The 23,032-nt window shown below is 49.1% G+C and overlaps 1 protein-coding gene across 11 annotated transcripts; it reads left to right on the top strand.

The window, feature by feature from the left end:
- The first annotated feature begins 740 nt into the window (after nt 1-740).
- On the top strand, nt 741-19,201 carry RBCK1 (RANBP2-type and C3HC4-type zinc finger containing 1). Of its 11 annotated transcripts, none has more exons than XM_069548237.1 (13): nt 741-1,112; nt 1,559-1,790; nt 3,194-3,338; nt 10,801-10,894; nt 10,998-11,196; nt 12,349-12,470; nt 12,555-12,728; nt 13,918-14,078; nt 15,084-15,195; nt 15,822-16,001; nt 16,760-16,858; nt 17,207-17,350; nt 18,524-19,201. In XM_069548237.1, the coding sequence occupies exons 2-13, from the start codon at nt 1,769-1,771 to the stop codon at nt 18,602-18,604; spliced, it is 1,533 nt and encodes a 510-aa protein (XP_069404338.1). In that variant the 5' UTR covers nt 741-1,112; nt 1,559-1,768; the 3' UTR covers nt 18,605-19,201. The 11 variants fall into 11 exon arrangements, 8 of the variants coding, with proteins under 8 accessions (XP_069404338.1, XP_069404341.1, XP_069404343.1 ...); XR_011248224.1 differs by having other exon boundaries at nt 1,056-1,112; nt 16,760-16,868; XM_069548240.1 differs by having other exon boundaries at nt 1,056-1,112; nt 17,246-17,350.
- Nucleotides 19,202-23,032: the final 3,831 nt, after the last annotated feature.

Here is a 23,032-nt window from a genome sequence, read left to right as displayed (position 1 = left end):
GGTTGGGGCATGGGCTTGGATCACCATGATATTGAATGGTTTGCCTTGGAAACAAACAGAGATCATTCTTTCATTTTTGAGATTGCATCCGAGTACTGCATTTCAGACTCTTTTGTTGACCATGATGGCTACTCCATTTCTTATAAGGGATTCCTGTCCACAGTAGTAGATATAATGGTCATCTGAGTTAAATTCACCCATTCCAGTCCATTTTAGTTCGCTGATTCCTAGAATGTCGACGTTCACTCTTGCCATCTCCTGTTTGACCACTTCCAATTTGCCTTGATTCATGGACCCAACATTTCAGGTTCTATGCACTATTGTTCTTTACAGCATTGGACATTGCTTCTATCACCAGTCACATCCACAACTGGGTATTGTTTTTGCTTTGGCTCCATCTGTTCATTCTTTCTGGAGTTACTCCTCCACTGATCTCCTGTAGCATATTGGGCACCTACCGACCCGGGGAGTTCCTCTTTCAGTATCCTATCATTTTGCCTTTTCATACTGTTCATGGTGTTCTCAAGGCAAGAATACTGAAGTGGTAAGAATAATGAAGAAAACTTCGCTAAGTGAAGTCGCTCAGTCGTGTCCGACAGTTTGCGACCTCATGGACTGTAGCCTACCGGCTCCTCCGTCCATGAGATTTTCCGGGCAAAGGTACTGGAGTGGGTTGCCATTTCCTTCTCCAGAGGATCTTCCTGACCCAGGGATGTAACCCATGTCTACCTGCATTACAGGAAAACGCTTTACCCTCTGAGCCACCAGGGAGGCTTCATTAGTGGCCCTATTAAAAGGTGGAGAGTTAACCGCCCAGAGGCAGCGTCCGGCTGGCTAAGGATGGGTTCCTGAGGCCGCCCAACCTGCATTTAAATCCGGCTGCGTGGCCTCGAGCAGATCAGAAACAGAGCTTCGGTTTCTTCTGCCAAAGGAGTAGGGACCGGCAAGCCGACCAGTGCTGGGGCTGCTGAACTGAGCAAGGGCGGTCTCCGCGCCGCGCTCCGCCCTCCCGGTCCAGTCCCCGCCTTCCAGGCCCAGTCCCCGCCCTCCCGGCCCAGTCCCCGCCCCTCATGGCCCCGCCCCTCCCCGGCGCTGCTGGCTGGACCCAGCGGGTGAGTGAGGGTCACGGTGTCCGTGTCTGGCCGAGGGCGGCGTGGGAACGCCCCAGACGGCGGGACAAGAGCGCCCTGGATTCCCGTAACCCGGGGCGGGGGCCGCCGCTGGATGGTCGGGCGAGGGTGGCGGGGAGACCTGGATCCGGGGACAGTCTTCCGCCCCACTTCCGGAGCCGCCACTTTCACTTTCTTTTTCGCTGAAGCTGCCGTGCTCCTTCTCATGACTGACAGGGGCCGCCGCGGGCGGGAGGGAGTTGGGCTGCAATCCCGCACCCCGGAGGGCGCTCCCGCTCCCAGCAGGGAGAAGGGCTCCGGCCTAGCGCCCTGGCTGTGCGGCGCCCCTCCTCCCCTTCCCCGCAGCCAGGCCTGTCCAGTTTCCTCTGTCTCCCAGAGCCGGCTCGGCTTGGCGCTCCCTCTCACCTCCCACCCATTCCTCCTCCCAGGCCCCATCCCCGGTCTTCGGGTAATGTGATGCTACCCGATTGCCACCCGGGACCCTGAGGCACCAAGAAGGCCCGGGTCGCGCCAGAGGCCACCGGCTGGGGCTGAGTTTCTCGTGGTCTGCCCGTCCTCTAGCAGGTGACTGGGAGATAGCATTTCCCCGGAGCTGCAGCCCGCCCCCCTCCGCGGGGGGATGGGCACAACCACGCCAGATGGACGAGAAGATCAAGAAAGGTGGGCACAGCCTGGGGGCGGCTGAGAAGCTTCCGGTGGGAGGTGGGCCTTGCCAGAACGCGGCCTCTCCTCCAGAAGGGCCTGGGAGAGAGGTATTAATCTGTCCTCCTCCTGCCCACTTGCCTCGCAGATTCCTCCCTTGCAGGCCGGTTGCTTCCAAGGGCATCTTGTCATTCTTTTATTTGATGTTCCTACGGCCTCCCATGGGCCAGCTCTGCTGAGAAGAGGGTGGGGAGCTCCCAGAGGACAAGAGACCACCCATACTAGTGGGGGAACCAGACCTCAATTGACCTGAATACCAGGGTCTTTGCCTTCCACCTCGCGCCTTCCACTCAGGTTGGAGAATTTAAGTTAGGTCATGTCACCAACCTGCTCACATACCCCTGTGTTTGTTCTTAGAACAGAAGCCTAGAGCAGTTGGGTAGCCTGCATGCCTGCTGACTTTGCTCACTTCTGCTTTTGCTCATCTCTGCCTTCCCCCATCTGCCCCCTTGCTCATTCTGCTGGAGGTTCATCAGCTTCTCTGTTCTAGTCCGACCATTTCTTGACCAAGGCCTTTCGTTTTCTCTCTCCTTGGAACACTTTTCCCCAACCAGGTCTTGACATTATCCAACACCTCCTGCTTCAGGTCTCAGCTTCAATGTTACCTCCTCTTCTCTTTCCTCATCTCCTTATCCTGTTCATTTCCTTGCCAGCATGAATCACAGTCTGAATCTTTTTCTTTTGTTAACTTGTTAGTTGTCTTCTTACTGGGCTGGGAAGTCCATGAGAAGAGGGCCCCGTTTATCTTATTCACTGCTGAAGCCCAGTTTCTGTGACAGTAATTGGCAAACAGTAAGACCGCAATCCTAAAGGAAATCGACCTTGAATATTCATTGGAAGGACTGATGCTGAAACTCCAATACTTTGGTCACCTGATGCAAAGAACCAATTCATTGGAAAAGACCCTGATGCTAGGAAAGATTGAGAGCAGAAGGAGAAGGGGGCAACAGAGGATGAGATGGTTGGATGGTATCAACGGATATGAGTTTGAGCAAACTCCGGGAGATAGGCAAGGACAGGGGAGCCTGGTGTGCTGCAGTCCATGGGGGTCACAAAGAGCTGGATACAACTTAGTGACTGAACAGCAAGAGCTCAATAAATGTTTGTTGGATAAACAAGCGCAAGTATGGGGGACCTGGGAGTATGAAGAGAAAACAGAACCAAACAAGCAGGGGTGGGGAGTGTCAGCGAAGGCCTCTCAGAAAAAAGGGACTTTTAAGCTGGGTGCCGAAGGATGTGTGGGAGTTTACCAAGAAGACAGAGAGGAAGCGGCATGTATAAAGAATCACCTCCTCCCTCACCCTCTTTACCCCCAAAGAAAAATAAACCCTGTGCTAACCTGCTTCCACTGTGGATTTCAGCTGAGGAGGTGGCTCAGAGACTCAGCCGAGCAGTGGCTGGTGGGGATGAACAGGTGGCTATGCAGTGTGCCATCTGGCTGGCAGAGCAACGGGTGCCCCTGAATGTGCAACTGAAGCCTGAGGTCTCTCCGACACAGGACATCAGGTGAGGAGTGCGTGGCTGACCAGGAAGCCCAGGGTTCGGAGCTTCCTAAACCCCAGTGGGCTGCAATTTAGTGTTGGCCTGTAGAACAGTTAGAGCTTCCCTGGTGGCTCAGTGGGTAAAGAATCCGCCTGCAATGCGGGAGACACTCCAGTATTCTTGCCTGGAGAATCCCTGTGAACAGAGGAACCCGGTGGGCTGCAGTCCATGGAGTCACAAAGAGTCAGACATGACTGAGCAACTGAGCACATAGAACAGTTAAGTTATTCTTAATGGCAGGTTCTTGTGTCAAGAGCTCTAGCTTCAAACCCAGCTCTGTCACAAATCAGCTCTGCGATCTAAGGCAGGTCATTTCAACTCTCAGAGAGTTTTTTATTTTTTATTTTTAAAATTTTTATTTTTACTTTATTTTGCTTTACAATACTGTATTGGTTTTGCCATACATTGACATGAATCAGTCATGGGTGTACATGAGTTCCCAATCCTGAACCCCCCTCCCACCTCCCACCCCATATCATCTCTCTGGATCATCCCCGTGCACCAGCCCCATGCATCCAGTATCCTGTATCGAACATAGACTGGCGATTCGTTTCTTACATGATAGTATACATGTTTCAATGTCATTCTCCCAAATCATCCCACCCTCTCCCTCTCCCTCAGAGTCCAAAAGTCCGTTCTAAACATCTGTGTCTCTTGCTGTCTCGCATACAGGGTTATCATTACCATCTTTCTAAATTCCATATATATGTGTTAGTATACTATATTGGTGTTTTTCTTTCTGGCTTACTTCACTCTGTATAATAGGCTCCAGTTTCATCCACCTCATTAGAACTGATTCAAATGTATTCTTTTTAATGGCTGAGTAATACTCCATTGTGTATATGTATCACAGCTTTCTTACCCATTCATCTGCCGATGGACATCTAGGTTGTTTCCATGTCCTGGCTATTATAAACAGTGCTGCAGTGAACAGTGGGGTATACGTGTCTCTTTCAATTCTGGTTTCCTCGGTGTGTATGCCCAGCAGTGGGATTGCGGGGTCATAAGGCAGTTCTATTTGCAATTTTTTAAGGAATCTCCACACTGTTCTCCATAGTGGCTGTACTAGTTTGCATTCCCACCAACAGTGTAGGAGGGTTCCCTTTTCTCCACACCCTCTCCAGCGTTTATTGCTTGTAGACTTTTGGATCGCTGCCATTCTGACTGGTGTGAAATGGTACCTCATTGTGGTCTTGATTTGCATTTCTCTGATAATGAGTGATGTTGAGCATCTTTTCATGTGTTTGTTAGCCATCCGTATGTCTTCTTTGGAGAAATGTCTATTTAGTTCTTTGGCCCATATTTGGATTGGGTCGTTTATTTTTCTGGAATTGAGCTGCATAAGTTGCTTGTATATTTTTGAGATTAGTTGTCAGTTGCTTCATTTGCTATTATTTTCTCCCATTCAGAGGGCTGTCTTTTCACCTTGCTTATAGTTTCCTTTGTTGTGCAGAAGCTTTTAATTTTAATTAGATCCCATTTGTTTATTTTTGCTTTTATTTCCAGTATTCTGGGAGGTGGATCATAGAGGATCCTGCTGTGATTTATGTCAGAGAGTGTTTTGCCTATGTTCTCCTCTAGGAGTTTTATGGTTTCTGGTCTTATGTTTAGATCTTTAATCCATTTTGAGTTTATTTTTGTGTATGGTGTTAGAAAGTGTTCTAGTTTCATTCTTTTACAAGTGGTTGACCAGTTTTCCCAGCACCACTTGTTAAAGAGATTGTCTTTTTTTTTTTTTTTTTTTAAGAGATTGTCTTTAATCCATTGTATATTCTTGCCTCCTTTGTCGAAGATAAGGTGTCCATAGGTGTGTGGATTTATCTCTGGGCTCTCAGAGTTTTTTTTTTTAATTAAAAAATGGAGCAGTAATAGTAGAGCTGTTAATAGGGTCGTTAGGAGGTATATTAGAATGATAGGTCTCATAGAACAGGAAAAAACATATTAACAGTGGCATAAACAAGTTTGGTGGTAGGCACTCCAGATGTGGAAGCTCTGCTCTCTGTAGTTCTCAGAGCTCCTGCTTCTTTTGTTTTATTATTATGCCATTCATGACCTCCTTTCTCAGGTTCACCTTATGATCCAAAATGGCTCTTCCATTCCAGCCATTGCATCACCATTCTTGTCAATAGGAAGGAAGAAGGGCACACCCTCCCACTCTCCTCTTAAGAACACAGCTCACAAAATTGCACACACTTCTTCCACTTAACTCCCATGGCCAGAACTTTTTTGCACAGCCACATGCAGCTTGAAGGGAGGCTGTCTGCCCCAGGAGACTTAAACTTGATGCTGAAATACTCAGTACAGTGCCTGGCACATATTAAACACTCAAATGTTTTTTTCCTGCTGTGTAGTAAGACACTTTTACAGTTTCTAATTTTCAGTATTGGATCCCATTTGATTTTTTATTGGGATATAATTGACAGACCCTATTCATCAATTTAAAGTGCATAGTTCAAGGCTTTTAGTATATTCACAGCTGTGTAACCATCGCCATAACCAATTACAGAACATTTTCATCATCCCATTAAGAAACCCCATACCCATTAATAGACACTCCCTAGCTCCCAAGTTTTCTTTCCTCAACCCCTCAACCTTAGGCAACAACTAATTTACTTTCTATCTCTAGAAATTTGCCTGCTTTGGGAATTTCATATAAATGAAATGGAATTATACACTATGTGGCCTTTTGTGTCTGGGCTTCTGTCACTTAGCAGCATGTTTTCTAGATTCATCCATGTTGTAGCATGTATCAAAACTTCATTCCTTTTTATGACTGAATAATAATCTATTGTGTGGTTATACCATATTTTCTTTATTAATCAGTCGATGGACATTTGGGTTGTTCCCACTTTTTGGCTAACATACACAATGCTGCTATGAACATTTGTGTACAAGTTTTTATATGGACATAATTTTTTCCCCAGTTTTATTGAGATATCATTGACATATAAAACAGAGTTAGTTTAAGGTATTGTGACTTACTTACAGTAAGAAGGGTATATTCTTCCTGTTCTTGGCACTGAGCTGCTAAAACCCTTGGAATTTCTTCAGCTTTGAGTATGATAAAGGTGCATTTTGTTATGTTAGTGAGGTGACTCTTGGACTTGCCCTAAATTGCTTAAGGTTGGAGGCTGGTCATAAGAGGAGCCAGCCCTGTGGTTAAAGAATTGGAACTTTCAGTCTCATCACCCTGATCTCCAGGGAGGGGAAGAGGGCTGAAGGTTGAATCTCAGTAGCCCATGGATTAATCAGTCATGCCTATGTAATGAAGCCTCCATGAACACTCAAAAAGACAGGGTTTGGAATTTGGAGAGAATGATGCCCTTTCTCACATACCTTGATCCATACATCTCTTCCATTTGGCTATTATATCCTTTCATAATATAGTAAGTAAATATTTCTCTGAGTTCTGTGAGCTGTTCTAGCAAAATAGTCAACCCAGGGAGGAGGTCATTGGAATCCCTAATCTGTATCCAGTAAGTCAGAGAACAGGTGACAACTTGGGGTTTCGATTGGTGTATGACGTGGTGGGGGCAGCCTTGTAGGACTGAGCCCACAGCCTGTGGGAGCTGACACTGTCTCTGGGTGGAGAGGGCCAGAATCAAGCTGAATTGTAGGATGCCCTGCTGGTGTCTAAAAATGGCTTGGTGCTATGTGGGAAGCCTTCCCTCTCTTTCCCCTTCCACGTGTTGGAAATTGAGCCTCAGAACCATTTTAGGTGTATGACATATGCTTTAATATCCACGGTAAGTTTAGTTAACATCCATTGCCTGACATAGTAACAAATTATTTTTTCTTGTGACAACTTTTTAAGACTTACTCTCTGAGCAGTTCTCAAATATATGATATTGTTAACTATGGTCACCATGCTGTACATCTCTTCTCCAGAACTTACTTATCTTAAAACAGGAAGTTTGTAGCTTTTGGCTGCCTGCACCCCTACGCCTCCCCAATCGTCTGTTCTGTTTCTCTGACATTGATATTTTAAAATTCCATATATAAGTGGTATAATACAGAATTTGTCTTTCCCTGTCCGATTTATTTCGCTTAGCACAATGTCTGTGTTGTTGCAGATGCCAGAATTTCCTTCTTTTTATGGCTGAATAATATTTCATTGTGTATATATATGGAAACAACCTAAGTAAAGAAACTGTGGTGTGTATGTATACAATGGATACCTATTTTCATTTCCCATTCTATGGGTTGTCTTTACACTGTATTGATAGTGTCCTTTGAAGCACACGTTTTCAATTTTGATGAAATACTGTTTATCTGTTTTCTCTTGTTTGTGCTTTTGATGTCATCTAAGAAACCACTGCCTCATCCATGGTCATAAAGGTATACCCTTATTTTTGTTTTTAAAGAGTTTTATAGTTTTAGCTCTTGTATTTACATCTTTGATCCTTTTTGAGTTAACTATGATGAACTCAGACTGTAACTTTGTTACGCTGAGAGACAGAGATCCAACTTCATTCTTTTGCTTGTGAATATCTAGTTGTCACAGCACTGTTTGTTAAAAATAAAAAGACTGTTTTGTCTCTGTTTAATATCTTGGCACCTTTGTTGAAAATTATTTGACCATAAGTCTAAAGTTTATTTCTGAAACCTAATTTCTTGTCTTTTGCTCTATATGTCTGTCCTTATACCAGTAAGACAGTTTTGATTATTATAGCTTTGTAGTAAATTTTTAAAACAGAAGCATAAGTACTCCAACTTTGTTCTTCTCTTTCAAGATTTTTTTTGGCTATTCTGGGCCCCTTGAATCTATGAATCTTAGTGTTAGTGTGTCAATTTCTGCAAAAAAATGTGAGCTGGAATTTTGACAGGGATTACATTGCATCTGTTGATCAATTGGCCATTTGATTTCAAATAAAATACTTGTATATCCATTTCTTGATATATCCACTTAAGATGGTATCTGTGTACACATCTTGTTATGAAAAATGAGGAATTTAACATACTCATCTCACTGATCCCTTTTCCTAACTTCCTGGGTTTTCTTAGTACTGTAGTAGAAGTGCTCCCAGTTGACCTCCGCTTGATTCCCCCAATTAAATGACACTATAGTTGCTGCTATAAAACATACCACCACACACAGCTTGTTTATATCAGTTGTACTTGTTATTTCCATATTATAATTTAATAGCTGTTATATCAATCAATAAAACACGAGTGCTAAAAGAGAATTTTGTCTATGAAAACTTAAACTGATTGCTTTAGAAAGACAAAATAGAGATGAGGCACCAAAAAAAAAAAAAAAAGCCATTCATTTGAGGGTGAGTGAATTGTGAAAAAAAAAAAAAAGGTAAAAATCCAAAAGGGCTCTCTGTACTCAGATGCTTTGAGAGTCTTTCGTTCTTGCTCCACTTTAAAGAGGCTGATACTAGAGATCAGAAACCGTGTATAATGGGTATAGTTCATACAAAAAGAAAAATCATGGGAAACTCCAGTAGCAGATTTGTACTAAACTAAATAAAAAAAACAGTGGCCTTTTTACCTAGAGATTGGCCACTGAATGTGCATTTCTATCCTGTAAGTTAAAATTAAGTGTTGGAGTCTGCAACTGTGTCTGCATTTCTCTGCTGTAATGAATTTTCTGACTAACTGATCACTACTGATCTGGTGACGGCAGAAATGAGGGCTCCAACTGTGCTTCTCTGTTACTGGTGTTAAGGTTATAGCTTTTATTTTATTTTTTAAATTTTATTTATTTTTTGAGTCTTAGTTGTGACACACAGGATCTTTGATTTTCATTGTGGCATGCAGAATTTTTATTTTAGTTGCGGCATGCGAACTCTCAGTTGTGACATGTGGGCTCTAGTTCCCTGACCAGGGATCGAACCCGGGCCCTCTGCACTGGGAACTTGGAGCCTTAGCCACTGGACCACCAGGGAGGTCTTGGTTATAGCTTTTAGATTTTGTTTTCTAAGTAAAATTAAGGCTTCTATGCTTTGCTCTAGGTTGATACTAAAAATGTAAACCCAGTAAAATAGCATTTACAGTATTTTGATTATGGAAATATTACTCAGTATAAAATAAGTAGTGCAGTTGACACTGTATCTTTCATGTTTCAAAACCCCTGTTGCTTGAAGAAGAATGTCTTGAAGGTTAAGATCTTTAAATTTCCTTTCCTTCTTTAAATTCCCTTTTAGTTTTCCATTCTGCATCAGACTCAGCTATTCTTGTTTCTTGTGTTCAAAGACTTTTCATGTGGAGAAGTGGATGGTAAACGTTTGTTGTCTTTACGTGTCTAAAACTTGCTCATTTCATTGATAGTTGGCTAGATGTTGAAAATCTTTATCCTGAGAAATTTTGAGGGTATTTTCTGTAGTATTTTAAAGCAAGTCTCAGATTTTAGCTCATTCATAAGTACCTTGATATGTCTTTAAAACTAATGGCTTAAAAAATAACCTCAATACCATTATTACACCTGAAACATTAACAACTCCTTAAAATCCTCTGATATTCTATTTGTATTAAACTTTCCTCGATTATCTCATTAGTATTTTTTATAGTTGGTGTGTTCTAATTAGGAGCCAAATGAGAATCGACACACAGCATTTCTTAATGTTGTCTGAATCTCTTTTACCCACTTTCTCTATTTTTAGTGGCATTAATTTTTTAGAAATCTGGTTTTTGATCTCCAGAAGTCTCCCACATTCTGAGTTTACGAATTGCCTCCTTGGAGTGTCATTTGGTATTTCTCAGTTTCCTTGTGAACCTGTAGATGGGTCCTGTGAAGGTTAGATGAGTCAGGAGTTACTGTTAGATTCCCAGCAACTCTTCTTCATTTTCTGATTGTTTTTTGCTGTTCTTGCTTTAAGGATGCACCTTTTTCCCAAGTTGCTCTGGAGGTTCTAAGCGGGCTTTTTCCTGTGTCCTGAAATCAGTTCTGTTTTTTCATCTCAGACATCCATTTTCGTGCCATTGGTCTTCCCAAACAGTTTTCACATCTTTGAGAAGGTTGGTGTTTAAAACCACTTTCTCTGAAATACTTCTGTTTGGATTTCAATCCTGCCTCTTAACAGTTATTGTTTACTCAGCAGAGTCACTATAACCTCTCTGTGCCTCTTGTTTTTATCTGTAAAATAGGGGAGATGACAGTACGTGTCTCATGGGTTCATTGAGAGAACTGAGTTAATACGTGTTAAGTGCTTTAAAGAGTCTTAGCATACAGTTAATAATAGCTGCTGTGGTTTGGTTAAGGAGCCAATAATAGCCAGTAATACAAGAGACTGGAGGGGCCAGCGCATTAAGGCCCTTGATGCCACAGTGAGTTTGGGTTTTATTCTGAGAGCCGTGTGGAGCCATTGCACGGCCTAAGCAGCGAGTTCTGATCCAGGAGGAAGCGCAGGGGAGTGGGAATCCAGGAGCTAGCTGGTGGTTGAGCTTGGACCTTTGTCCAGAGCCCTTGCCCTCCCTGCAGGCTGTGGGTGAGTGTGGAGGATGCACAGATGCACACGGTTACTATCTGGCTCACCGTGCGGCCGGACATGACTGTGGCCTCCCTCAAGGACATGGTGAGTGAAGGGGTGAAAGGGAGGGCAGAGGTTCCCCTTTTGCTCCCACCTGTCTCTGCTCTGCTCCTCCCTCCCCACGCTTCCTGTCCACCCTCCCTGACAGGTGTTCCTAGACTATGGCTTCCCGCCAACCCTGCAGCAGTGGGTGATTGGGCAGCGGCTGGCTCGGGACCAGGAGACTCTGCACTCCCACGGTGTGAGGCGGAATGGGGACAGCGCCTACCTCTACCTGCTGTCTGCCTGCAACACCTCGCTCAACCCTCAGGAGCTGCAGCGGGAGAGGCAGTTGCGGATGCTGGAAGGTAAGGCTCTGCTTCCTGGTGACGTGGACTCCCCTGTGGTCGCAGAGCAGGAAGGAGCGAGGAGCAAAGCACAGGGGCTTTCCATCAGGGACTTGCCTGGAGGACCTTATCCATAGTGGGGAAGAGAGGACAAAGGACACCCCAGGAGGTAGCCACCTGGGGAACCCTTTAGAGAACAGCCAGTCTGGGGGAGAAGGGCTGAGTTCAGTTCCCACCCTGGCATTTATCAACTCCTTGACCTCAGGCAAGTTCTCTCCTATCTCTCCTCCTCAGTTTTCTAAATCTGTAAATTGGATGTAATAGCTAGTTTTTAAATTTTTTACTTCTTATTTTGAAATATTTCAGACCTACAGAAAAGTTGCAAAATTGTACAAAGAATTGCGTAAGGAATTCCCATGTACCTTTCATGTGGATTCCCCAAATACTAATATTTTGACTGTATTTGGTTTATCATTGTCTCCATGTAAAGTTATTTATTAATGCCTAAATAATTTTTGGAACTGTTTTGAGAGTAGGTTGCAGACATGATGTCCCTTTTCCCTAAATACTTCAGTTTATATTTCCTTAAAAAAAAAAAAGGTCATTTTCTTCCATTTATTGTACAGTTAGCAAATTTAGGAAATTAAGTTTGATACATTACCACTATCTAATGTGCAGATCTTGCTCAAATTTTACCAGCTGTCTCACTCATGTCCTTTATAGTGAAAGACCTGGCTCTTGGCCTCGGTGTTTCTCAGTCTTTTTCAGTCTTTGATCTCTGGTCTTGACTCTCCAGGCCAGTTTTGTTTTTAGCTTTTCTGTCCTATGTGCCCTTGGGAATGGATTCAGATTCAGTATTTTGGCAGGGCCACTTCAGAAGTGTTGTTTGTCCCTCTTGGTGCGGACACTTGTGTGGACACTTAGGCCCACAGGAGATCTGTTTTCAAGCAGGGTTCTTAAGCCGGGTGGACCTAGGAGCAGTGGTGGGTGGAAGGAGGGACTTTCACCCTGTGGGAGCCCGGACGCTCAGCCATGGCCGGGCGCACCTGGCAAGACGGAGCTGGAAATTCCTTGGAGCAGAGGGAGAGGAGAGAAGGGGGGTTTCCTGGCTGGCTCAGGGTGTGGATGATATCGGCTACATGGATCCACCACCCCTTGAACCCTTTTCCCCAGATCTGGGCTTCAAGGACCTCACGCTGCAGCCACGGGGCCCCCTGGACCCAGTTCCCCCAAAGCCTGAGGCCCCTCAAGAGCCGGGTCGGGGGCAGCCTGATGCAGTGCCAGAATCCCCGCCGGTAAGCTGTCCCACATGCGCTCCTGTGCCCCGCGCCCCCCCTCCCCATTTAGTCTCCCTGCCATCACTGCTCCTCTACCCCCAGGTGGGCTGGACGTGCCCCGGCTGCACGTTCATCAACAAGCCCACTAGGCCCGGCTGCGAGATGTGCTGCCAGGCACGGCCCGAGGCCTACCAGGTACCCGCCTCGTACCAGCCAGACGAGGACGAGCAAGCACGCCTGGCCGATGAGAAGGAGGCGCTGCACCAGTTTGAGCAGGTGGGCGCCGAAGTCCCCGGAAAGACACCTGCAGCCTGGATGGGGGAGGCATAGGCCAGAAAGGGAGACACATCCACGTTGCTTCTGCCCCCGTTGCTGCCCCCTTGTGGTCACGCCGATGGTGGTGACCCTACACTTGACTGTGACTGGCCCCTCCCTGAGGTCATTCATACTATCGCTGAGACCCTCCTCCCCGGCTGTGATGCACATCCAAGCTTATTTGTGCTCCCCCCTCCTCTGTCCCCGTGAGCTGTGGCGCCACCGCTGGCTTTGACTTACTTTCCCATCGTGCACTCAAGGGTACCTGGCTCTGACCCCAGCATCCTAGACAAGACCCAGACCACGCCCCCGCTTTATCCAGCTGTGACCTAGGTCTTGCTCCATTAGCCCTGACCTCATCCTGAATCCTACTATTCCTGACCCCACCCCCCTCACCCCTTCCTTCCTGGCTGTAGCCCTCCTAGACTTCCTGAGAGCCTGGACCCAGCCCCTCGCTGCCCAGTTGGAGGCTGACCCGCCCCTTGTTCTGCCCCATCCCACCGTCACGTTACACACTCACAGATTACGTAGATACGTAACCCTGAGCGGTTTCCCATTCTGATCCGATGTCCCCATCCCGCCCTTGGACCCAGTGCTGGCCGTGACCTCACTGCTGGTCCCATCTACAACCCTGGCCCAGACCCCGGCCTCTCTCCCGCCTTGCTCTGCTCCCTCGCTTTATCACCACCCCTCAACCCCTTGCCTTTCCCCCTGGAGCTACCCCTGCCGTACTTCTCGGCAGAAATGGGAGCCCTGCTACCCCTGACTCCCCACTCAGACCGAGACCCCATCTCCCCATGGCTTGACCCTAGGTTTTAGCCTTAAACTGCCCCTGCCTGGCCCACCTCCTGCCCCACCCCCGTGTTTGGTCGCCTCGCTCCTGGTCCCACCCTTATCATCATCTCCAGCGCTTGCTCACTGCCTGCCCCATGCCCAGCCCCACCCTAACCCCAGAATCCTTCCATGAGCCTCCCTTTGCCTCCCGTTAGGTGGTCTGACCCATTCCGCCCCCCCACCCGGTCCCGCCCCCCCCCCCCCCCGGTCCCGCCCCCCCTACCCGGTCCTGATCCCCACCTGGTCCTGCCCCCTTCCTGGTCCGCCCGCCCCTGAGACCCTGACCCGCCCCGCGGCCCCACCCCCGTGTGCCCAGCTGAAGCAGCAGCAGCAGGAAAGCAACTATGACAAGCACGTTCAGCTGGATCAGCGGAGCCTGGTTCTGAACACCGAGCCCGCCGAGTGCCCCGTGTGCTACTCGGTCCTGGCGCCCGGCGAGGCCGTGGTGCTGCGCGAGTGTCTGCACACCTTCTGCAGGTGCGGCCCGGCGATGTAGTACCCGAGGCTGGAAGGGGGTGGGGCCCAGGACTCAGAGCTAGTTGGGCATCCTCACAAACTTGGGAGGTAGGCACCAGTTCCTCGTCTTGCAGAGAAAGGATGTGAGGTACAGAGAGGCTGCACAGCTCAGACATTCTGGCGCCAGAGCCGGCACCTTTCTGTACCACCGCCGGGCCCATGCAAAGGCGGTGAGTCCCTTGCCTGACAGCCTGGGCCAGCCCCGCCCTGCCGCCTGCTGGTGGATAGTCTGCCCTCTGAGGCTCTCCTCCTGGCCCTGGATGTAGAGGGCATGTCCTCCTTCACAGCACACATTTGATGAGCTGCTTTCGGTGCCAGGGACTGGACTAGGCCTGGGAATCCCCAAATGCCCACAAAAGCTCAGTTTCTGCCTCCTGAAGCTTACTTTCCCATGGGCAGGCGGATGTTAATCAGATAATCACTGATATAATTGTAAATTGTGTCATAAGTGGCAGTGGCTTTTAATAAGCAAAGGAGGCCCTGCCCTAGAACAGGTCAGGGAAACCCCTGGGGAAGCCGTGCTTGAGCAGACCAGGGGATCCACGGTGGGTATGTGCCTGGCCTGCCTGCAGCAGTAAGGAGTCAGTGTGTCTGGAGCAGAGGGATGGAGCAGGTGAGGCATAGGGACAGAGAGGTATTAGAGAGGGTGAGTCACCAGGGCTCTCCGGTTTGCTCTGGGTGGGGTCGGATGGGAGGCTTTGAGGAAGGACGTGGCCGATCCAGGGACTCCAGTGAGGGGCTTCTACAGTTCTCAGGTGAGGGGTGAGGCAACCTTGGCTGGAGCAATATGTATAGTAGTGAGGTGGACAGACAAGGTGGGTTGATGGGAGGCACCGGAAGAAAGGAAGAAATTGGGGAGGAGCCAGCCCGTGGTCAGGCCTCACCATTCGTGGGCCGGAGTCCTTATGGGTGGGGTTCAGATGACCCCTAACTCCCACCCCTACCCCCTCCTCCCCCTTCCTTCAGGGAGTGTCTGCAGGGCACCATCCGCAACAGCCAGGAGGCCGAGGTGTCCTGCCCCTTCATTGACAACACCTACTCATGCTCGGGCAAGCTGCTGGAGAGGGAGATCCGAGCGGTAAGGCCTGGGGGACGGAGGGGCAGCCCCCTATCGCCCCCCCACCCCAGGGAACTAGGCTGGGAGCTGGCTGGTGGGAACGGGTTTGAGAGTCCCAGTCTTGGGTTCCAGACATTTATCAGGAGCCTTCTCTGTGTGGGATCCTGGCAGCCCAAGTAGTGGTCAGGATAGAAATTGGGGGAAATAGCTAGTAAAGAACCCACCCTTGTGAGGAAAAGACAGCAGAGAAGTTAACAACAGTGGGGAGAGGACTTCTGGGGCCAGATGGCCCGGGTGACCTCAAGGGCAGATGCACAGCCCCTCAGTGCTTTGGTTTGCTCATCTGAAGTGATAGCAAAAGTGTTAGTGGCTCAGTCGTGTCCAACTCTTTACGACCCGGTGGGCTGTAGCCCGCCAGGCTCCTCTGTCCATGGCATTCCTTTTGGCCACGCCTCACGGTTCCCAACCAGGGATCAAACCCTCACCCCCTCCATTGGCAGCACAGTCTTAACCACTGGACTGCCAGGGAAGGCACTAACCTGTTCTTTGGATAGAGTTTGTCAACACTGCTGTGTTGGACTTCATGGGTTGGGGGCTTCCTGAGGGTGGCCAAGAGGGCATGCACCAAGGTTGTGGTCTGCTGGCAGCTCCTGAGCCCCGAGGAATACCAGCGGTTTCTGGACCTGGGCATCTCCATTGCGGAAAACCGCAGTGCCTTCAGCTACCACTGCAAGACCCCAGACTGCAAGGGATGGTGCTTCTTTGAGGATGATGTCAATGCGTTCCACTGCCCTGTGTGCTTCCATGTCAACTGCCTGCTTTGCAAGGTGGGGACAGGGACCCACCCTGCCCAGTCACTCTGGTCCTGCCAGGAGCTCATTGCAAGTCCAAGCTTATTATGGGAATAAGAGAAGGGAGCTGGTATACTGACCTGGTTCCCATGGCTTAGAGCTGCGTGTCAGTGGCCGGGTGTGGCTTGAGTCCTGACCTGAGCCTAACTCTTAGATTGAGCGCTGAACCTGGACTGACCCTGGCCCAAGACTGAGCCCAGTCCTGCCCTCTGGCTAACCCTGAGCCTAGTCACAGGCCAATCCCAGCCCTGGCCTCAGGCTGTCAACCTCTGTCCTGAACGAGCCCTGACCCCAAACCCAGACAGCCCTACCTAACCCTCACTTCAGGCCATCCCCGACAGTATTCTCTTAGCAGGTGACCACTATAGAGACTGGTCTTGAGCGGGTAGACAGGGCCGAGCCTGGTCACAGTCCAGTAAGCTCACTCTTAGAACATTACCCCAGCAACCAGGGCAGAACTCAGCTGGGGACAAGGGGCTGTGCCCTGGGGGAGAGGTGCTTTAGGGATTTCTGTGCCTCTCAGGACTTAAATAGGTATATATGATTATTATCATATGTGATGACCCTTGCTTCACCACCCTGGCCTCAGTGTCCTCTTCTATAAAATGGGTATGTAGTTTACAAAGGAAGGCTCTGTCACTGACACCATCTAGGCATTAAGTGCTTGTGCAGATGGCTGCTTTGGCCCTAACTTTCTGGGAACTTTCTCATCTTGAGCGCCTCATCCGCTCCAGGCCATCCATGAGCAGATGAACTGCAAGGAGTATCAAGATGACCTGGCCCTGCGAGCTCAGAACGATATGGCTGCCCGGCAGACGACGGAGATGCTGAGAGTGAGACTGGGTCAGGGCTGAAGGCCGAGGATCTGAGTTTGGGGAGCAATGGGGGCTTCTTAGTCAGGGCTGTGGTTCATGCAGCCCTGGAGGTTCTGAGCGCCTGCTGGCATTTCTCCCGTCCAGAGACAGGACTCAGGACACATGGTCAGGTGGCAGGCAGCAGGGAGTGTCAGGGTGAAGGGAGGAGACTGCAGACACAGGAGAGGAGGCTGCATGCAGCTGGGCCTGCGTAGAGCAGCATGGGAGAGTGAATCTGAGACTCTAGAGGGTGGCTGATTTCTCTCTGCAGTGGGGCGAGGGCCAGGGAGCGGGCTGGCTCTGAGGTCAGCACCTTCTCTGCTCCAGACCATGCTGCAGCAGGGTGAGGCCATGCATTGCCCACAGTGCCAGATCGTGGTGCAGAAGAAGGACGGCTGCGACTGGATCCGGTGCACTGTCTGCCGCACTGAGATCTGCTGGGTCACCAAGGGCCCCCGCTGGGGCCCCGGGGTGAGTGCCCTGAGAGCAGAGGGCTCAGGAGTACTGGGGAAGGGTGCCCGAGAGTAGAGTTCGGACAAGTCAGCCCATGGGCCAAGTCTAACCCCAGCGCCTGCATTTTTGAAGTTTGTGAACTAAGAAAGCTTTTTGCATTTTTAAAAATGGTTGAACATATCAATACCTATGGCTGATTCATGTTGATGTTTGGCAGAAACCAACACAATACTGTAAAGCAATTATCCTTCAATTAAAAATAAATTAATTTCTAAAAAAAGAGGGAGGCTTGAAGCTAGAAAGCCTGGGTTTTAACTTTTCCCCAAACTAATTGTGCATATATTCTTGATTAAATGAGAATAATAAAAGAAATACAATTTTTAAAATGGTTGAACGTATTAAAAGGAGCATATTTTGTGACATGTAAAAATTATATGAAACCCGAAGTTTAGTGTCCATAAGTACAGTTTTGTGGGAGCCCCGCACATTCATTGGCATACAGTCTGTGGCTGCTTTTGTGCTACAAGGACAGAGCCCATCTGGCTGGCAAAGCCTCAGATAACTGTCTGATCTTTTACAGAAATATTTGCCCACCACTGCCCTAGAGGGTGCATGTGGGAGTCTGAAGTGGAGGAGTGGGTCCCTGGCTCTGGCGCACACTGACCGTGTGGTTATGCTGTTACTCCCTTCTCTGAGCCTCAGTTTCTTCTGTAAAATGGAGATGATAGCAGAGCCCATCTCAGGCTTCCTGTCAGAATCAAATGGAAAACATGCGAGAGCAGTGGTATCTGTCATCGTGAGGAGTGTTCTTGGAGTTGGGGCTGGTGTTGTTCATGTCCAGGCAGGCAGTGAGACTGGTAGAGGTGGAAGGAGTGCTCCCTCCTGCCACCAGCACGCTGACCCCCTCCAAATATGCAAAAATTCATTAGGTCCTTTGCGGCTCTGGGTCTCAGGTTGGGTAGATAGAGACCACATAATTGAGGGTGCTACCAGAGACCAGAAAAGCCTTGAGAACTGCCTCCATCTGGTAGCTGAGGCTATGAGGGTCATTCTTAGCAGCAGAATGTGCCCAGGCCAAGACCCAGGGTGGGCGAGTGCGCTTCATGGGTGTGATGGGGTGCCTGGGGCGGGGGAGGGGCACTGCTCTCTTCTCTGCCCTGACCTTCTCTCTTCTCCCCCCTCATCCCCTAGGGCCCGGGAGACACCAGCGGGGGCTGCCGCTGCCGGGTGAATGGGATTCCGTGCCACCCCAGCTGTCAGAATTGCCACTAAGCTGGGATGGCCTGGTCCCCCTGCTGACCCAGCCTCACATCTACAGGCTTCTGTGAGACAGGCCTGGTGCTTTGGCTCTGATTTCTAGCTGGGAAGATGCCTTTGCGCTCGGCTGAGACAGGGGCCCTGAAATGGCCAAGGCCCCTGAGCTGCGTGGATGGCCTTGTTTGCTGTGGGCATTGTAAGGGCCCTGCCTGAGCTGGCCATTGTCCATGGCTGCATCTGCTCCAGTGCCTTTGTCCTTCCCCTGGGGCTCACCAGCCAGACCTTTCATCTCTCTGCGGCTCCCATCTGTCTGACCCAGCCTTAAATATAGCCCCAGCCAGAGGCCTTGCTGGATGGAGCCTCTGAGAGCTCTGGATGAGTCCATACACCCCTCATCCACCATGCTCTCAGCCTGCGGCCTCTCCTACTGGCTTTCTGGGGGTGACTTTTCTCTGGCTTTGCTGTTGGAGGCCTGGGGGCCTCTTAGAATTGCTGCTAATTCTGCTTAGAGCCAGGAGGGAGACCTGGCATCCTGAAGACAGCCCAGCCAGTTCAGCTTCTGCACTCCCTCTTCGCTGCCTGTGTACACTGATTAAAACGGTTTTCCAGGAAGGCCTGAGTGTGATGTCATGAGAGAGAGCAGAGGGGTCATGGGCTGGGACTCTGCACCGAGACAGGCAGGGGCCCAAGCTCTCTGGGAATTGCAGTCAAAAGTTGATGTGTCACCCCTGTCAGTGTAGAACGAGGGTGCGAACAGAGCGCAGGGATCCTTGCTCCGGACTTGGCACCCCTGTACCCACTTGAGGGCAGCATGCTGTGGGTCAACCTTGACCTGGACAGGCAGCTTGCACTGTGTTGAGAGTCTGCCAGCTGGTGTCTGCAGGTGTGTGTGGGCTTCAGGCGGGGAGGGAGGGGCTGGGGCAGCAGCTACAGGCTGGCAGGAAATTCTTGCTGTGAATTTCTAGCCTCTCAGTGGGCATCCACTGTCAGGGAACAGAGATATTTCAGGAAGAGGTGAACATGCCGCTGTTGCAGGGTGATGCTGTGAGCATTTTTAACATCTGCGATAAGATGGCACATTATTGGTCCAGTGCTCTTTACTAGACCTATTCTGTGCTGGTCAGATGAATAAAATATGGTTCTGGGTGTTGATTCTGGAAGTTTTTACCCCCTACTTGGACCCCTCTAACTACCCCCTGCCCCCAATGAAGGCCAGCACACTGTCTGAGCCAGGATGTGGAGCATCATTACAACAGGTGGAGGGCATCTTTGCGGCTCACAGTCTAGACTCCAGGCTCCAGGATTTTTGAAAGTGTTAGTTGCTCAGTCATGTCCAACTCTTTGGGACCCCATGGACTGTAGCCCTCTCTGTCCTCTGTCCATGGGATTTTCCAGGTAAGAATACTGGAGTGGGTTGTCATTTCCTCCAGGAATCTTCCCAACCCAGGGATCAAACCTGGGTCTCGCATCTTATAGGAATATGCTTTACTGTCTGAGCCACCAGGAATTGGGGGATGCCATTTGGAGGGAGAGGAGGAGAAGGGCTTATTTTAGACCCTAGAAAGGAACTGCCATTCTGGTCCTGGGTGCCAAGGCTCAAGAGAGTTGACCCCAGGGTCTGTGAGCAGAGAGGTGAGATAATGTGAGCGCTTTCCTGCTCTGCATCAGCTCATGAATCATGAAGGCTTTCCCTCCCTGGGAGTAAGAAGGAGTCAGGCAGAGCCACTGACCAGAGGAAACAGCAAGCTGAGCTGAGCTGGGCTCCAGGAGAGCACGGGGCCCACCCAGACCAGGACCAAGTGCTTGCTCTCACCAGCTCCTCCACCCTCCCTCTCTTGCCAGGGCCTGTCTTGGCCTTGGTGAACCGTAGAAGCCTATTGTGGAGCAAAGTAGACCACTCTCTTGGTGCACAGGCACGAACTACTAAGCCCCAGGCTATAACCAGTCTACCTAGTCTTGTTTTATAAACTTGAATTGGTTGCCAGTATTTTTAAATTGAAGATGCTACATTAAAATCTAGATGCCCAACTTCTCTTGAAAAACACTGAAGCTTGGTAATCTGGGTCCTCATTTCCACGTGGCAGGTCCAGATCACATGATGTTCCTGATCCAGCTCACTGCAGTCCTTCACCCCTAGAGCTTGTCACACCACACTTCCCAGTGTCCTTGCACCATTCTTTTGGCATTGAGTACTAAGAAATGTTAATGAAATGTTTCTTTACCCATGGCTGTGTCAAAAAAGTGAGGACAAGAGGGAAGTGGGAACCGCATGGGCCGAATCTTTTACTTGGCCCACTCCATCTGCACCAAAGCGTGCAAGCAGGTTTATGTCTGCTGCAGCCAAATAGGGGGGTCAGGAGGGCAAATGGGAGGGTGCAGGGCTGTCCTAGGGTTCTAGCTTCCAGCACCATACATCACATGCCAGTGGGTGAAGAACCTAAGATGGGCAGGCTCACAAGTGCTCCCCACTGCAGTCAAGTGGAGGCACCACCCTCTCGCAAGGAGTCACCCCAAACAGGGCCCTGGCATGAACTCTCCGGGGCGGACTTGAAACCAAACCCACAGGCTTTGGACTCAAGCCATTGACCTGAGGAGGCAGCAGGAGGTCCCAGAGGTACTTGTGTGACACAGTTTTTCTCTCCAGGGCCAGTGGAGGCACACTGCTCAGATAAAGAGCAGCTGCTGATGTGGGCAGGAAGTGGTGAATGGGCCCCACAGCCTGTGTCAGAGTAACACGTGTCGTCTTCTAGTGTCTGGGGCTGCCATGAAAGCCACTCACTTAAAAAGCAGGAAGCTGGAGGCAAGCCCACAGCCTTGCCAGCTCACAAAGGCTGCTTGACAAATTCCAACCATATGTTAAATCTGGAGAAAAGAGCCTTTGAGAACTGGGAAAAAAGCAGCAGGATCCACCAGCAGCAAACATGGAGGGGACGGTAGGGCAAATGGAAGTACGCAAGCCAGGCTGAGCTCAGGTGCCACCATCTGGTAGTCGTATTTGGCAGAAGCTTCTGGCCCATTCTTCCTTTCAATTGCCACTTAATCCAGGGATGAGCTCCCAGGGCCCAAGTGCAAGGCTGAATTAAGGTGTTTATTGATCCATATATGTTCACGGAAATGAAATCAAAATACTTGTATAACTTCAGTTTGTAAGACGTTTTCACAAACGTCAGTTCATTAAACCATCCATGGTGGGTTGAGACTATCTCTATTTTACTGTCACTGACAATGAGTTTGAGAGATGTAGTGCCTTGGAGAAGCTCACATTGCCAACGAGAGACACATTTGCCATCATGTTACCAGTCACTCTCTCCAAACCGAGTTTTGGTCATGGCCCATCCTCACCCTACAAATTGCCTACAGGGGGAGTTCCAGTTGCTTTCCACAGATCTCAAAACTCTCCTCCGCCTGAGCCCCATTGACAATGCACACTCCCATCTCTGTACAAAACACCCACACTTTTTATTCAGCTGTTATTTTTACAGTTTTTCCTTCAGCCTTGTGTGTTGTGTAATACTTTATGATATCATGCTTCTCCAATTCTCCAACGTCAACTGGGCATCCAGTAATTCAATCTGGTTCTGACACTATCTACCTGGGGAGTTAGCATCAGATGCCACAAGTTAAAGGGCTTAGTCCCACAAGGCTGTCCCATCTCAGATCCAGTTGCAAATGTGGTGCCCAGACCACCTACACTTCTGCCTGGTCAACTACAAGTTCACCAGTTTCCACAAAACCCTCTCAGGTTCACTAATTTGCTGGAAGTGCTCACAGAACTCAAGAAAACACTTCACTTACATGTACTGATTTACTGTAAAGGATGCAACTCACTAACAGCCAAATAAAAGAGATGCGTAGGGCAAGGAATGGCGGGAGGGCTGCAGTATTCCCAAGCCATTGCGGGCCATGTGATCCTCCCAGCACTTTGATGTATTCAGCAACCCAGCAACTCTCTGAACCTCTGAACCAAGAGTTTCTGCAGCCCTCAATGTCCAGCCTCTTCTCCCCTCCCAGGTCACTGGTGAGGCTCAAAATTCCCACTATGTAAGTTGGTATAGCCACTATGGAGAACAGTATGGAGGTTACTAAAACACTAAAATGGTCCTGCAATCCCACCTGGGCATATGTCCAGGGAAAAACATGATCTGAAAGGAAATACACACCCCAGTGTTCACTGCAGCACTGTTTACAACAGCCAAGACATGGATGCTACCTAAATGTCCATCCACAGAGGAATGGATAAAGATGTGACACGTGTACACAATGGAGTATTTCTCATTAAAATAAATGAAATAATGCCATTTGCAAAAACATGGATGGACCTAGTCATACTGAGTGAAGAAATTCACACAAAGGAGGAGAAATATGACATCCCTCATATGTAGAATCTTAAAAACATGGTATGAATAAACTTACTTAGAAATCAGAAACATACAGACTTCATGA

Source organism: Ovis canadensis, chromosome 13 (genome assembly GCF_042477335.2).
Source record: "Ovis canadensis isolate MfBH-ARS-UI-01 breed Bighorn chromosome 13, ARS-UI_OviCan_v2, whole genome shotgun sequence".
NCBI lineage: Eukaryota > Metazoa > Chordata > Mammalia > Artiodactyla > Bovidae > Ovis > Ovis canadensis.
Note: the sequence above shows the minus strand (reverse complement) of the source record. Positions and strands in the feature narration are given on the sequence as shown.